We start from the raw sequence: 13,780 nt of genomic DNA, 5'->3' as shown, positions 1-13,780 counted from the left end.
AATCATTTATCATCCAAATCTTTTCAACTCACTACAACCACATCCTGGTCTTCATTAAAGTTTGCAGACTTGTCTATGTGATTTATGACACAATAGCCTTGTTCAGTTACACTGTGAAGTTTTCATTTTTATAGTTCACAGTAGGTCTATAAGTAAGTGACTATTGACTAATGTTTGCTAGCAACTTTAGCCTTGTAGCTCTAGTGCCAAGAACCTAAATTTACCTATCCTGTACCTATCCTGTATATCAGCAAAGAAAGCATCTCCTAACTGCCAGGAAAGTTTACACCAAAAGAATTATTCTAGCAAAAAAAGTCTAAAATTTTTTTAAATGTTGCCCTCATTAAGAGCAAACCAGCTCATGTATGTTACCCTCACTCACCCTCTCCCACAATGCTTTCTCCTCCAGCTGCATCAGCATGTCCAGGATGTAGGCCATGTGAGAAGCTCCACTCAACTCCAGGTCCTCCTCCCTGATGGGGGCACTAGAGGGCCAGTTGGCCAACAGGGATGCCAGTACATGCCGAGCGTAGAGGATAGCGATGGCTTCATTCACCTTGAAAAGGTACTGACGGACAGACTTGTTGCTGCGCGCATCCAGTTCTTTATGAAGGAGGGCTGAGCTCTTAGTGCGCCTCTGTTTGGCATAACTGAGCTGTAGGTCGCTCTCTGTAATGGTGATCAGCTTCTGCGTCACCATGTTGGTTTCCTCTGTGGCCTTCTCACAGCGGATGGGCTTAGACTGAGAGAAAGCAAATATTGGAAATGGAAAAGATGCATGATAGAAGAACTAGTCAAAACTGATCCCTAACTAACAGGTGTCAGTGTAGCACAGAGCTTCTCTGAGACTAATCTTATGACTGTTACTTATAACTTATGTCAAAGACACACCACACAGGGGATGACGATCATGTCCGTGTCCACGGCTTTGGCGATCCGTTCCTCTGAGCGCGGCCGTTTGGCAGGCTGCCACTTCTGTGCAAGTGTCCGGATAGTCTCATCTGTCTTTATTACATCTCCATCAAACCTAGGTGGACATTTCATTTGTATAGTGCATATTACAATACACAAAATCACAAATAAACACTACAGATGCCAGCCTTTCTCAGGACACAAGATGGAATTCCTACTCAAGGCTTTTCAGAGTTGTTTCAAATACATTTATTTCCTGCATTAAAATACATAAATTACATACATGCAGTCAGATGTATAAGTTTTAGCACACCCAGTCGAATTACATATTTATTTTTTATTTTTCTTTGGATTTTTTTTTTTTAATCCTCTGTCATTTTCAGCACATTTTAATGTACAATCTAACATTTTAGAAAAAACATTGGGAATAAAAAAAAATAACTTTTGCACAGGACATATTTTGTTTTATTTTTTTCAACCAATACGTCAAATGTGCAAAACCATGTAATCTGAACTTGGGCATAACTTTTGCACTGCTAACTACTAATAAATCAAAATGGCCTCACCGTTTCTGCACCTCCAGGAAGAAGGAGTCGGTTCTCTTCATCTGGAGCTCATACATGGCCCTCAGGATGTGCAGAGGAGCATTTAGGGCATCATGGGTAAGCTGCAAGCACACCAATATTTCAGTGTTAGGACTACTGCCAACTGACTGGCTAACAAGTAACAGTCCAAGTCAACTGATCAGAGATGTAAGCTTCATTAACAGAGTGAATATCTATGAAGAATCAATGTCTTTTTCCTCAGTCAGAATCACTAACGGCAACTAATCATAATAAAGCATGCCCCTGCTGTTGTCTGGGCAAGAAGGATGGCCTTTTTTCCCCCAATTTCTCAATCAATAAGTAAGATACTGACCAATGTGAGTCAAAAGAAGTAGGTAGTTGGCACTCTTATCTAAAAGAGCTGCTGTCCATTGATATTGCATAAAAAAGAAAAGCTCACAGAAGGACATCTGTGTTATGAAGTCCACGTTGGGTTTAGTAACCCTAGAGATTTAACTGGGCTTGAATTTTTTAACAGAATTCCAATATAGCCTGAGAACTTTGCATCAGAACCTAATCAAAGCCTGACAAAACTTAAAAAAATGAACCATAGCAACCCAATTCACCATGTTTTGAGTACAGAAAACTGAATTCTATCCAAAACTGTCTCAAACTGACCCATCACCACCCAAACAGCCGAACAAAACCTGATACTTCTAATAAGAGGGCCAGTCAAATATTTTGCTACAATAACCTGAACATGGATAAATAATGGAAAAAATGACAAAATACAATGATATAATAAATAATCAACTTGATCAAAACTTCAGCTTAATAATCAATACCTTCTAACATGCCAAACATTTTCATCTGTATGAACTGTCCACAATGCACTGTTCTTATGCTACAATTACAGCATCTCCTCTGATGAAATTAATCCAGCTCGAATAGGACTTTAAAGTCTCAAAGTAACAAAAACAGCCTGTTTAATTCTAAAGGATAGAGAGAGGTCATAAAATGGTTAAGTAAAAATGAATTATGACCATTTGTGGTAAGTTAAAATGTAATTTCAAAAGGTCATTGTTGATGTTGATCCTGAACGTAAAATGTGAACTCAACCAGAGCTTAATACACTGCTCAAAAAAATAAAGGGAACACTTAAACAACACAATATAACTCCAAGTAAATCAAACTTCTGTGAAATCAAACTGTCCACTTAGGAAGCGACACTGATTGACAATCAATTTCACAGCTGTTGTGCAAATGGAATAGACAACAGGTGGAAATTATTAGCAATTAGCAAGACACACTCAATGAAGGAGTGGTTCTACAGGAGGGGACCACAGACCACTTCTCAGTACCGATGCTTTCTGGCTGATGTTTTGGTCACTTTTGAATGTTGGTGGTGCTTTCACACTCGAGGTAGCATGAGACGGACTCTACAACCCACACAAGTGGCTCAGGTAGTGCAGCTCATCCAGGATGGCACATCAATGCGAGCTGTGTCAAGAAGGTTTGTTGTGTCTGTCAGCGTAGTGTCCAGAGCCTGGAGGCGCTACCAGGAGACAGGCCAGTACACCAGGAGACGTGGAGGAGGCCGTAGGAGGGCAACAACCCAGCAGCAGGACCGCTACCTCCGCCTTTGTGCAAGGAGGAACAGGAGGAGCACTGCCAGAGCCCTGCAAAATGACCTCCAGCAGGCCACAAATGTGCATGTGTCTGCACAAACGGTTAGAAACCGACTCCATAGGATGGTATGAGGGCCCGACGTCCACAGATGGGGGTTGTGCTCACAGCCCAACACCGTGCAGGATGCTTGGCGTTTGCCAGGGAACACCAGGATTGGCAAATTCGCCACTGGTGCCCTGTGCTCTTCACAGATGAAAGCAGGTTCACACTGAGCACATGTGACAGACGTGACAGAGTCTGGAGACGCCGTGGAGAGCGATCTGCTGCCTGCAACATCCTTCAGCATGACCGGTTTGGCAGTGGGTCAGTAATGGTGTGGGGTGGCATTTCTTTGGAGGGCCGCACAGCCCTCCATGTGCTCGCCAGAGGTAGCCTGACTGCCATTAGGTAATGAGATGAGATCCTCAGACCCCTTGTGAGACCATATGCTGGTGCGGTTGGCCCTGGGTTCCTCCTAATGCAGGACAATGCTAGACCTCATGTGGCTGGAGTGTGTCAGCAGTTCCTGCAAGATGAAGGCATCGAAGCTATGGACTGGCCCGCCCGTTCCCCAGACCTGAATCTGATTGAGCACATCTGGGACATCATGTCTCGCTCCATCCACCAACGCCACATTTCATGTTAACAGCTCATTAGTCCAGGTCTGGGAGGAGATCCCTCAGGAGACCATCCGCTACCTCATCAGGAGCATGCCTACGTGTTGTAGGGAGGTCATACAGGCACGTGGAGGCCACACATAATACTGAACCTCATTTTGACTTGTTTTAAGGACATTACATCAAAGTTGGATCAGCCTGTAGTGTTTTTCCACTTTAATTTTGTGTGTGACTCCAAATCCAGGCCTCCATTGGTTAATAAATTTGATTTCCATTGATGATTTTTGTGTGATTTTGTTGTCAGCACATTCAACTTTGTACAGAACAAAGTATTCAATGAGAATATTTCATTCATTCAGATCTAGGATGTGTTATTTGAGTGTTCCCTTTATTTTTTTGAGCAGTGTACATATTTTGGAGACCTGTGAACCCAACAGAACCCTACAGATCCCTACGTGAACTCTGTATGAGCGGTTGGGTCTTACCAGGTTCAAACAAATATTTCAAGTTCTGGCATACCCTACCAGCTTTGCAGCTTCATCTTTGTGAGAAAACCTCACTAACCTGGAAGCAGGCTTTTGTTTCCTCATCTAGCCCCTCCAGTGGGTCAGGCCTGTTGGGGTCAGCATCATCAGTACAGCAGCTGGAGTGGTCAGAGTCGTGCTCCTTCTCCCTCTCCCTGTCCTCCTCACGATCCGCGCAATCACTGTCTTCCGCCATGGAGTGGATCTCCCGCTTGGAGGAGTACAGCATAATGGAAAGAATTTCCAGGTCGCGCAACAGCCACATCTTGCTGAAGCCTGTGCCTTTGCTACACTTGCGGACCAGCAGCTGGGTGAGGCCGGCTCTCTGGATGGCTTCCTGAGCCTGCTCTCCACCATGTTTCTGGAGAGGGACATAATTGTATACTACTAGTGTTGGGAAGAGTGATTAAAAAAAACAAAAAAACATCTGAACTCAAGTTAGTACACATTTACTTAATTGGGCATGAATAATAAATAAGTATTGTATGTCATTTTAGAGTCTGTTTTGACTAGGTATGGAACTTAAAACTGTGACACATGATAATGCAATATTGTGAGGGAAATGACACCAACAAAGCAGTGCTAGGTCTGGAAGTATTTCAAAAAGGTGATAAATTTGTACATGGGATGCACCAACATTTCACCACCCAACACTTAATAAATCATTTTTACAGTAACAAAAACTAGAAACAGTGACTAAAAACACTGTTTTGTACTGTTTTGATTTTGTACTCCTGGACTTAATTAGGAGGGGTGTCCACGTACCTTTGGCGACATAGTATACATGCCTTATTTTTGAGTGTGTATGCATCTGTGTATGATGATCACCTTGAGAGTGTTGTAGAGGCCTTTCAGAGCAAGCGAGAGGACCCAGGTGGCCTCCACTGCATCGGGGGCACTGCTCTCTACCCCAGTCTGCAGGAGGTGGTTCACTATAGAGATGAAATTCTTCAAGTAGCGATTCGGGTGGACAGAGCTGTGCAATGAAGATGAACTCTCCAGACTGCTGCTACTCTCATCAGACTGCACCAGCTGATAGTCCTTGACTGTGGAAAGGTTGAGTAATCAGCCAAGCTTGAAACCAAAATTGGCCTCAGAATATAATAAAGCTGTCTGAATTATTTCTGGGGTAATATATTCAACTGATTTTCATCAAATGAGAGTGAAAAAGCCAACTGGCAGGTATAATCAGTTTTCTGACTAAGGGGAAAAGTGGGCTAACTATAAAAGCGTGCAACAGGCACTTAAAAGTGTCAGATTAGCAATGTGCCAGACAGGCTGTAAATTAGTTATTATACAAAAACAATAAACAAGCTAATGACGTGGCACTTTGTGCATTATAAAACCACAAAGAGTGTTTTGGTTGCTGCCTCTCTTACCAGTCCTCCTTTTACGGGTTTTCACATCCACAACCGCAGCCCGATTCTTCTCGGTGAAGTGTTTGAGAAGAATGACACTGTGTTGTTCATTAGCGTTGTCTATGAACACAGACTGTGTACCCATACACAGCACCTATAACAAATGCCAGCAGACAGCCATTTGTTTGGAATACCTCACCAGCACATTGACAACACTATATCTGGATAATCAAATTTAACCTTCACTGCTGCTAGTTACTGCAACTATTTGTCACTACTGTCATTTAAAACTGAATACTTGTTTAATGGTGCAGGATGGAAGGTAAATAAATCAACTTCAGCAAAACATGGCAAGTGTAAGCACAGCTCACAGCTCAGACTTGACAGCGTCTCTTCAACTGAGACACACAACAGAATAAGTTACTAAGTAAAAGCCTGTGGATAAAATACTGTTAAAGCTGTGCCATGCAGCATTTTTTTTAGTAAATAAATAAAACCTGGTTTTCATTTACATGAATCTGTACTTCTATATGTTACTGAATGTTCTATAGTACTGGGCAAAAATCAGAAACCACCCTTCATTTAATTTTCTATCAAAACAGCAAAAGACCTCCAAAGTTCAGTCTTAAAAGCTGGTTGATCTTTTTTTCTTCACATAATCCAAGTAATCTCAAATACTTTGTGATGTGCTGTGGGTTTTAGGGGCCAGTCCCCAAAGCTCAGGTTCTTTGTTTTGTTTTATTTGCATTTTTTTGTCTATTGCTTTTTCTCAGTCAGGGTTACCTGACATCTACACAACGTTTCAGACCCATAGCATTAAGTTGTCTTATCACCGTGGAACGATGGACAGAAACACCTTCACATTTTCTTAGCACAGATGTTACAAAGATACTTCACAAAAAAAGATTGCTCAATATCCAAACCTAAGATTTCATCAATTGTAATTCTCACTTCCTCCCAAAAGGATTGCATACCAAAAAAATACTAGAAAATACACACACTTTACTGTAGGTCATATCATAAGGCAACATGGCTCCTACATAAGTCTGAAAACTGACAAACATATATAGTCTTATTTCCATAAGTAACTGAATTAGCTTATAATGGTCAAGTTCAATGTCAAAACCTGTGGTTTAGGTGGTGTTGTAACACTTTGTGGGGCCCAGTCACACAGAAAATTATGGCATTTGTAGCTCACTGTATTTTTGATAGGTCAAACACAATGTTGTTTATGTGCCACAACTTTGGTTGCAAAATCAAACAGGTGAGTATTCCTAAAAATACTTTGAAACTTTGTGGTAAAAAAACAAATGAAAATCTACTGTGCTGTAGTTAGATTGTGAAGGTTTTGATACTGATACTCTGTTATAAGAGAGGTTTTTTCCTCTCTCCCCTAAGTACGATATTGATGCTGATTTTTTACCTGTTAGCAATGGTTTCACACTAGTGACAATTATGTTTGTTTTCTCTGTGCCTTAATTAAAGTGAATCACTATAGCAATGTCATGGCACTGTACTAACTTTTCTCTAACCCTGAAAAAAAAATCTCCTGAAAAATAAATACATTTTTAACTACAAATGAAATTATGAGTGAAATGAAGGATGGTCTCAGTTTTTGTGCAGTACTGTATGTTGTTTTGTTTTTAATGAGTTGCACTAAGCGATTCAAGCTCAGGGAGTTGTGTGTGGGAGTGTTGTCATACCTCAGGGAAGACCACCAGCACAAGTAGAGTGAAGACATTGCTTCGTTTGAGTTGCTGTGGTAACTGCTGAATGCAGTGGTCAGTGAAGGCAGCAATAACGCTACACCACTGAGGACAAGCATTTAGGTTCCTCAAGATATCTGCCACTGAGCAAGCCCAGTCCAAGCCAATGCGACTGTAATGAAGCAAATACAGATGTATAAATGCACATAGTTTTTGTCACCTTGTTATCCCAGAAATGCTAGAATGTGATAAAATACAGTATGATGACATTTATCGCTATCATAATTAATTACATTAAGTTACATAATATCACAGTATGTTATTCTTTGCATGTCATTGGGAGTACTTAAAGAACAATGGCAAACTAGATGTTTTATAATAAAGAGTTTATTTAATCAAATCTAGTCCAGTTCAGTATGTAAACCAGTGAGTGAAAATCACTGTATTCATAACAAAAAAATGCCACAGCATGGTAATAACATTAAAAAAAAAGATGATTAAGAATGAAGCTGACAAATGCATGTCTCACCTGTCCAGGCACACTGCCCCGAGGCCAAAGAGAAGCTGAGTGGTCTTCCAGCCCTTTGTTTCAGTGGCAGCTCCATCAGTCAGAGCCAAAAGCTCGTATTTTTCAGACAGCGCCTCACTTACGGCTGCATCTGCCTCCTCAGGTGAGATTCGCAGCAGGAGCTGGCCCAGAAGTCCCAGCGTCAGGTGGTAGGCCTCATTCAGGCAGCCAGCATTAGAGATGACCACGCGGAAAAGCAGGGGGAGGATGGGGCTCAGGCTAGACAGGGAAATCGTGCTGCCCTGTAAAGAGTTCAAATGGGTAAAAGTCTTAATATAGCTAGTAAAATAGTAACAGCTTTTGGTAACAAAAAAAACAACAAAACAACTGTGTGTCCCTTTTCACATGACTTATTCACAATATATGTTACCATTGGGCACCATTATCAGTAAACACAGCATAAATTTCCACTGCTATCTGCTATGCCGATGACATTAAGCGAACCGGATAATAAAATCAAACTTGGCAAGGTTGAGGACTCTGTAAAAGACATAAAACAAACTGTCTAACTTACCTCTTAAACTTAACAATTTCTCAGTTGCATCAAGCTCATCTGTTAAAAATCTTGGTGTCATGATAGACCCTGTTCTGTCCTTCGATGCACATATAACTAATATCACTAGAACAGCCTTCCTGCATCTCTGCAATATTGCTAAATTAAGAAATGCATTATCTCTACAGGATGCAGAAAAACTAATTCATGCTTTTATTACTTCAGTGCTAGATTACTGTAATGCCCTGCTGTCTAGATGTCCCAGCAAAAGCCTCAACAAGCTTCAGCTAGTTCAGAACACTGCAGCCAGAGTCCTCACAAGAACCAGAAAGTTTGACCATATTAGCCCAGTTTTATCAACCCTACACTGGTTACCAGTTAAATTTCACATTGACTATAAAATTCTATTACTGACCTATAAAGCTCTAAACGGACTTGCCCCTCAGTACCTGAGTGAACTCTCCTACTCAGAACCATCATGCCTACTTAGATCACAAGGTACTGGCTTTCTACTGGTACCTAGAATTAATACAGTTACATTAGGGGGAGAGCTTTATCATACAAAGCCCCCCGGGTTTGGAATAATCTTCCTGTTAATGTTCGGGAATCAGACAACAACCTCAGTTTTTAAGTCTAGGCCAAAAACTTACATGTAATAGTACATGTAATAGTCAAGCATTCGGTAATTAGTCTTCCCTATCAGATCTAGACCTGCTGGAGTCTCTGCTGCTCTGTTATACTGTAATCTGTGATCAGTCACTTTTTACAGAACTGACTCTTGTTTCTTCCTTTCTTTGCAGAGTTGAACAGCTGCGCACCCTGCGCGTCTGATGCTGTTGGCCCTTCTTCCCCGATCGGGTGCCACTGCTCACCAGCCATCGGCTTGATTGCTGTTGCTGCATAATGATAAACTAATCAAATTAGCCACTGCTTTCTTTTTTTTCCCCCTACTTTGTTCTATAATACTTCAAAGTAAGAATGTTTGCTATCTGGTGTTGACCAGAGGAGGATGGGTTCCCCTTCTGAATCATGATTCCTCTTAAGGTTTCATCCTCTTCTAGGGAGTTTTTCCTTGCCACTGGCTTGCTCATGGGGGCTTGGACCTGGATTTTCCTTTTCTTTTCTTTTTGTAATACTGATTGTTCTGTAGAGCTGCTTTGTGACAACACCTGTTGTAAAAAGCACTATATAAATAAACTTTCCTTGCTTGCTACTTTGTGTATATAAAGGTCTAATCAACCTCGGACAATTTGCCACATGTACATGTAGAATATAAGCCTGAGACTAAATGAAGCTCATCTCTGAAATGTTTTTAACTACTGTGACTTTACTCAGTTCCTCGTTCTTTTTCTTAAATATATAAATGTAAAAAAGGAGCAAAAATGATTAACTGATGATATTTGAATAGAAAATAAAAGGAAGGAAAAAACCTTAAACATTACCGGTTTAGCTGGAGGCAACATGGCTGCCAACAGCCCCAGAATCCTCTCCCTGGAGCACTCAGCGAACACATGCTCCTGCAGGGGCACTTTAGCAGTCCTGTTTTCGTGATCTTTACTGACGTCCACGTTCTCAGAGGTCTCACCGCTTAACTCAGCAACTGTGAGAGAGGGAGAGAGCATGTACACATAGCATAAGACATCTTGATACAACTTGGGTATACAGATTTGTTATGTTAATAAAATCATCCAGTTTGCTTAGTTTCTCTGCCTAGCTGCCAACCAAAAAGCTTGCTAAAGGTCAACGAGAGGTTACGAATTTTATTGTAGTCCTGCTGTCATATCCATCTTCAGAATCGGACCAAACAGGCTGCAGGTCAAGCATAGAATATTTGTCATTTTCAGTTTGTTTGTGTGGTGAAGTAGAAACACAGATATTTCCATTACAAAGGAATGATACAGCTGTTGAGAAAAAAAGGGCTGTTATCACAAATAACATCACCACCGGAACACTCGACCAAACAGATTGTGCTGTCAGAACTAACTCTTGTATAAAACCTACTAATTTACAGTGGAATATTCCATCCTGTCTCACCCTTGGGCCCTGGAGAGAGAGTGTCCTCACTGGACACAGACAACGTCTGACTCAGACTGGGAGAGTCCAGCGTGTCCTGAGAAACCAACTTCCCTCGTCCCTCTTTTTCCTCTGTAACCAATGGCGTTTTAGGAAGAGGGGTCGCATCAGTAATCATCTTCTGTAAAAGAAACAAGCCAACAACATCCACCTGTTAAGAAACGATGCAGATGGTTCAAATTGCATGTACCCTAAATTAATATCCAGAACAATTACAACAGTACAATAATGATGTGTAATGAAGAATGAATATGGCCTACAACAAATGCTTTCCCCTAGAATAAAGTTGCATAAGCACCACAGAGCAAGTTATCATTTAAGGAGATTTATATTGTTGTGTAATATTTAAAGCCACACTGTATAAGCTACTGTTAGGGCTGTTTGTGGCGTATTTTTATCATTATCATGATGAGCTTCTGCAATAAACTGTAATGAGATTGGTAGGTATTTACTGTTTAAAGCATCAGTTTTTTCTAAATCTGCATTACCTGCATCTTACAAGTTTTTTTAAGCAATTAAATATAGCTTAATTTGTTTTGTTGGGCTATATTAAATAAAATTACACATTTCACAGGCTACAAAAAATTATATTGGAAAGTGGCCGTCTCAAACCCCAAGTCCTAAATTTCAACTTATGAAAATAATACTTAATTTTTTTTTCAATGTTTCTTTTTGCCTTTACATTTCTTTTAAAGTGAAGTTGAAACATTTATTCTAAATTTTAAATAATTAAAAAAACCTTTTAAAAAATGCCACACCTCTGCATTTCAGAGCAGCAAGTGAGACTGCATCTCTGTATCTTAGGTCCCATTACTTTGAAGTAGATTTTTCCCAAAATCTGAAAATCAGTGTGTATCCTTAAGGACTGACACTACTGCAACACATATTTTCTGCAATTAAATGAACACTTTCGTGCTTTAATCAAAAGTATTATGATTTTATGTGTGTACAGTTGTTCAAAGCTGTGTCTCCTAGTTATATACTGGTTGTTCTTTTGGGTTATGCTAAAAATGAGCTGAAATTGTAACTACTGAAAAATTTCACTAGTGTTGTGATTGTTTTGGTATGTGACAAAATGGAACATTCAATCATTTATTTTAATAAAATAAATATAATTAAGGTACAGGGTCATTCAAAGCAAAAGGACTTTAGTCTAAAGTCCAAATCAATTAAACGTCCAAAATATGCTTCCAACTATGACTTTGAACCAATTTGATAGAGTGATTCCTATACTCACATATATGTACATAAAAATAGAACCATTTGGTTTTTTGAAGAAACTGACTTTGTCTTTAGGGGGTGGTGGAGAGCAGATGGCGGCAGTGCTGCAGGGTAGAGAGGAAGTGTCCGTGCTGATCTCCTGGCTGGACTCTGGGGTGGTGGGACACAGCTCACTTTCTGTAGCTGACTCATTAGACGAGAGCAAGGACAAAAGGGCTGAAGCTCGCAGTCCTAGACAGAGAAGAAAAAGGAGAAGGACACATGGAGACATAATGAGACAGAGTAAATAAGAACAAGGTGGCAGGGGAGACAAATAAATAAAACAATTAAGTTCCCCAAATTCATGCTCTTCAAATATTAAAAGTCAAAAGATACCACACATTAATAAGTATGACACTTAAAGCTGAAACCACAGTAATGATCACAATTTCCCATAAAAAGGATCTCTGTTACCTTTCCCTGTCTGCCCCTTCATCAGACATTCTGTGATGAGCTCGGAGCAGCGGGTCTGAAGGGAAGCTGCATACCCAAGAGCAACAGCATCCAGTGGCTCACCCTCCAGCTCCCTCTCACTGATCAGCTCGGAGGTGAAAAGGGCCAGGCCTGCAAACAGGAGCCAGGAGTAGTTGTGGATGTAGGGCTGGATAAGCCTGTGCCGGTCACTGATGCGGATGGTAACCATTGGGTAGACTGTGATCCGGTGGGTGGGAAGATGACTGGAGCAAAGTGAGAGAAGTGGAATGAATGAATTTAATCCTTAAAAGTTGGGTCTATATATCAAGACTCCAGGTCTTGGGCCAAACACTCTACCTGTCAGGGTACTTCTTGGCATTGTAGCAGCCAAAGCAGAGGTCAAAGTCCTCACATACGTTACAGTTGATCCTGCTGCCCACAATGAGGCCCTGGCAGTGGTCACAGGCATACTCCATATTTACCATCTCATGGTCATCCTCATGCCCTTCTGGTTTGGCCCCACCTGTGGAGAGCAACATGACACATTAGGCATTATAGGACAATTAACAGCTGAATGAATATCACTGGCAAATCGTCTAGACCAGGGGCCTGTCTCACACAGCAGGGTTTCTTGCTTATCCTGCCAGCTCTAGCTTAGTTTTATGTAGCTGTGGATCACACTATACAAATACCAAAATAATGGCTACTGGAGGACCAATGCGTGGACATATTATTCAAGTTTTGTGAATATTTGCTAGTCCTAAACGTATTTAATGCCTGCTGAAATCTGCTTAGCGGGTGGCAGACATCATTTTTATAATTACCGAGCCTCCTTGCAAGTAATGAGAAAAGATGTTTGAGTGATGAATCACTCTTCACAATCATGGACAAATCCCGGTTTGCCAGATGCCAGGAGAACTCTAACTACCAGAATGCAGAGTGCCAACAGTAAAGTTTGGTGGAAGAGGGATAATGAATGGTCTGAGGCTGTTTTTCACAGTTTGAGCTCTGGTCTTTTGTTCCAGTGAAGGGTATAGTTAATACTACAGCACACAAATACATTTTAGATAATTGTGTTCAACTTTGTGGCAACAGTTTGGGGAAGATCCTTCCCTGTTCCAGCATGATTGTGCCCTTGTGCTCAAAGCAAGCTCCATAAAGAAAAGGTCTGATGACTTTGGAGGACCTTCAGAGCCTTGACCTCAACTCCAATCAACATTTTTTGTATGAACTGGAACGTCGACTACAAGCCAAGCCTTTTCATTCAACATCTGTCTATGACCTTGCAACCACTCTTTTGACAGAATGTGCATAAATTCCCACAGACACACTCCAAAATCTTGAGGAAAGACTTCCCTGATAATTGGAGGTCATCAGCTCCAAAGCAGAGGCCAACTCCATGTTAATGTAGTTTTGGAATAGGATGCCCAACAAGCTTATACAGGTCTGATATAGTGTATCTACCAGTGAAGGCAAAATTCAGGGCTCAAAACTGGACTCAAGGTCTGAAGTTAAAGACCTTAAAGGGCATAAGCTTGCACCTAATCTTAATGCTTTTGCCACAAGGTCCCCTCTAACTTGTTGACTGCACTGTGTGGGACTGGGAGCCTGTCCCTCCACTCAAACCTGCAAATAAACTACA

The 13,780-nt window shown here is 41.0% G+C and overlaps 1 protein-coding gene across 2 annotated transcripts in view; it reads right to left on the bottom strand.

Annotated features, from left to right (window-relative positions):
- The window catches only part of zzef1 (zinc finger, ZZ-type with EF hand domain 1), a 76,044-nt gene that overhangs the window by 20,423 nt on the left and 41,841 nt on the right, over positions 1 to 13,780 (bottom strand). For both annotated transcript variants that reach the window (XM_017701730.2, XM_017701731.2), the window contains exons 35-47: positions 12,496 to 12,661; positions 12,139 to 12,401; positions 11,750 to 11,916; positions 10,426 to 10,585; positions 9,834 to 9,991; positions 7,860 to 8,140; positions 7,328 to 7,502; positions 5,646 to 5,778; positions 5,095 to 5,312; positions 4,307 to 4,627; positions 1,479 to 1,579; positions 892 to 1,027; positions 383 to 742 (exon numbers count right to left, since the gene is read on the bottom strand). In XM_017701730.2, coding sequence (XP_017557219.1) covers positions 383 to 742; positions 892 to 1,027; positions 1,479 to 1,579; positions 4,307 to 4,627; positions 5,095 to 5,312; positions 5,646 to 5,778; positions 7,328 to 7,502; positions 7,860 to 8,140; positions 9,834 to 9,991; positions 10,426 to 10,585; positions 11,750 to 11,916; positions 12,139 to 12,401; positions 12,496 to 12,661 — 2,639 coding nt within the window. The remainder of the gene's footprint in view (positions 1 to 382; positions 743 to 891; positions 1,028 to 1,478; positions 1,580 to 4,306; positions 4,628 to 5,094; positions 5,313 to 5,645; positions 5,779 to 7,327; positions 7,503 to 7,859; positions 8,141 to 9,833; positions 9,992 to 10,425; positions 10,586 to 11,749; positions 11,917 to 12,138; positions 12,402 to 12,495; positions 12,662 to 13,780) is intronic.

This window comes from Pygocentrus nattereri, chromosome 23 (assembly GCF_015220715.1).
Source record: "Pygocentrus nattereri isolate fPygNat1 chromosome 23, fPygNat1.pri, whole genome shotgun sequence".
Classification (NCBI taxonomy): Eukaryota; Metazoa; Chordata; class Actinopteri; order Characiformes; family Serrasalmidae; genus Pygocentrus; species Pygocentrus nattereri.
This window is presented reverse-complemented; position numbering and strand designations above follow the sequence as displayed.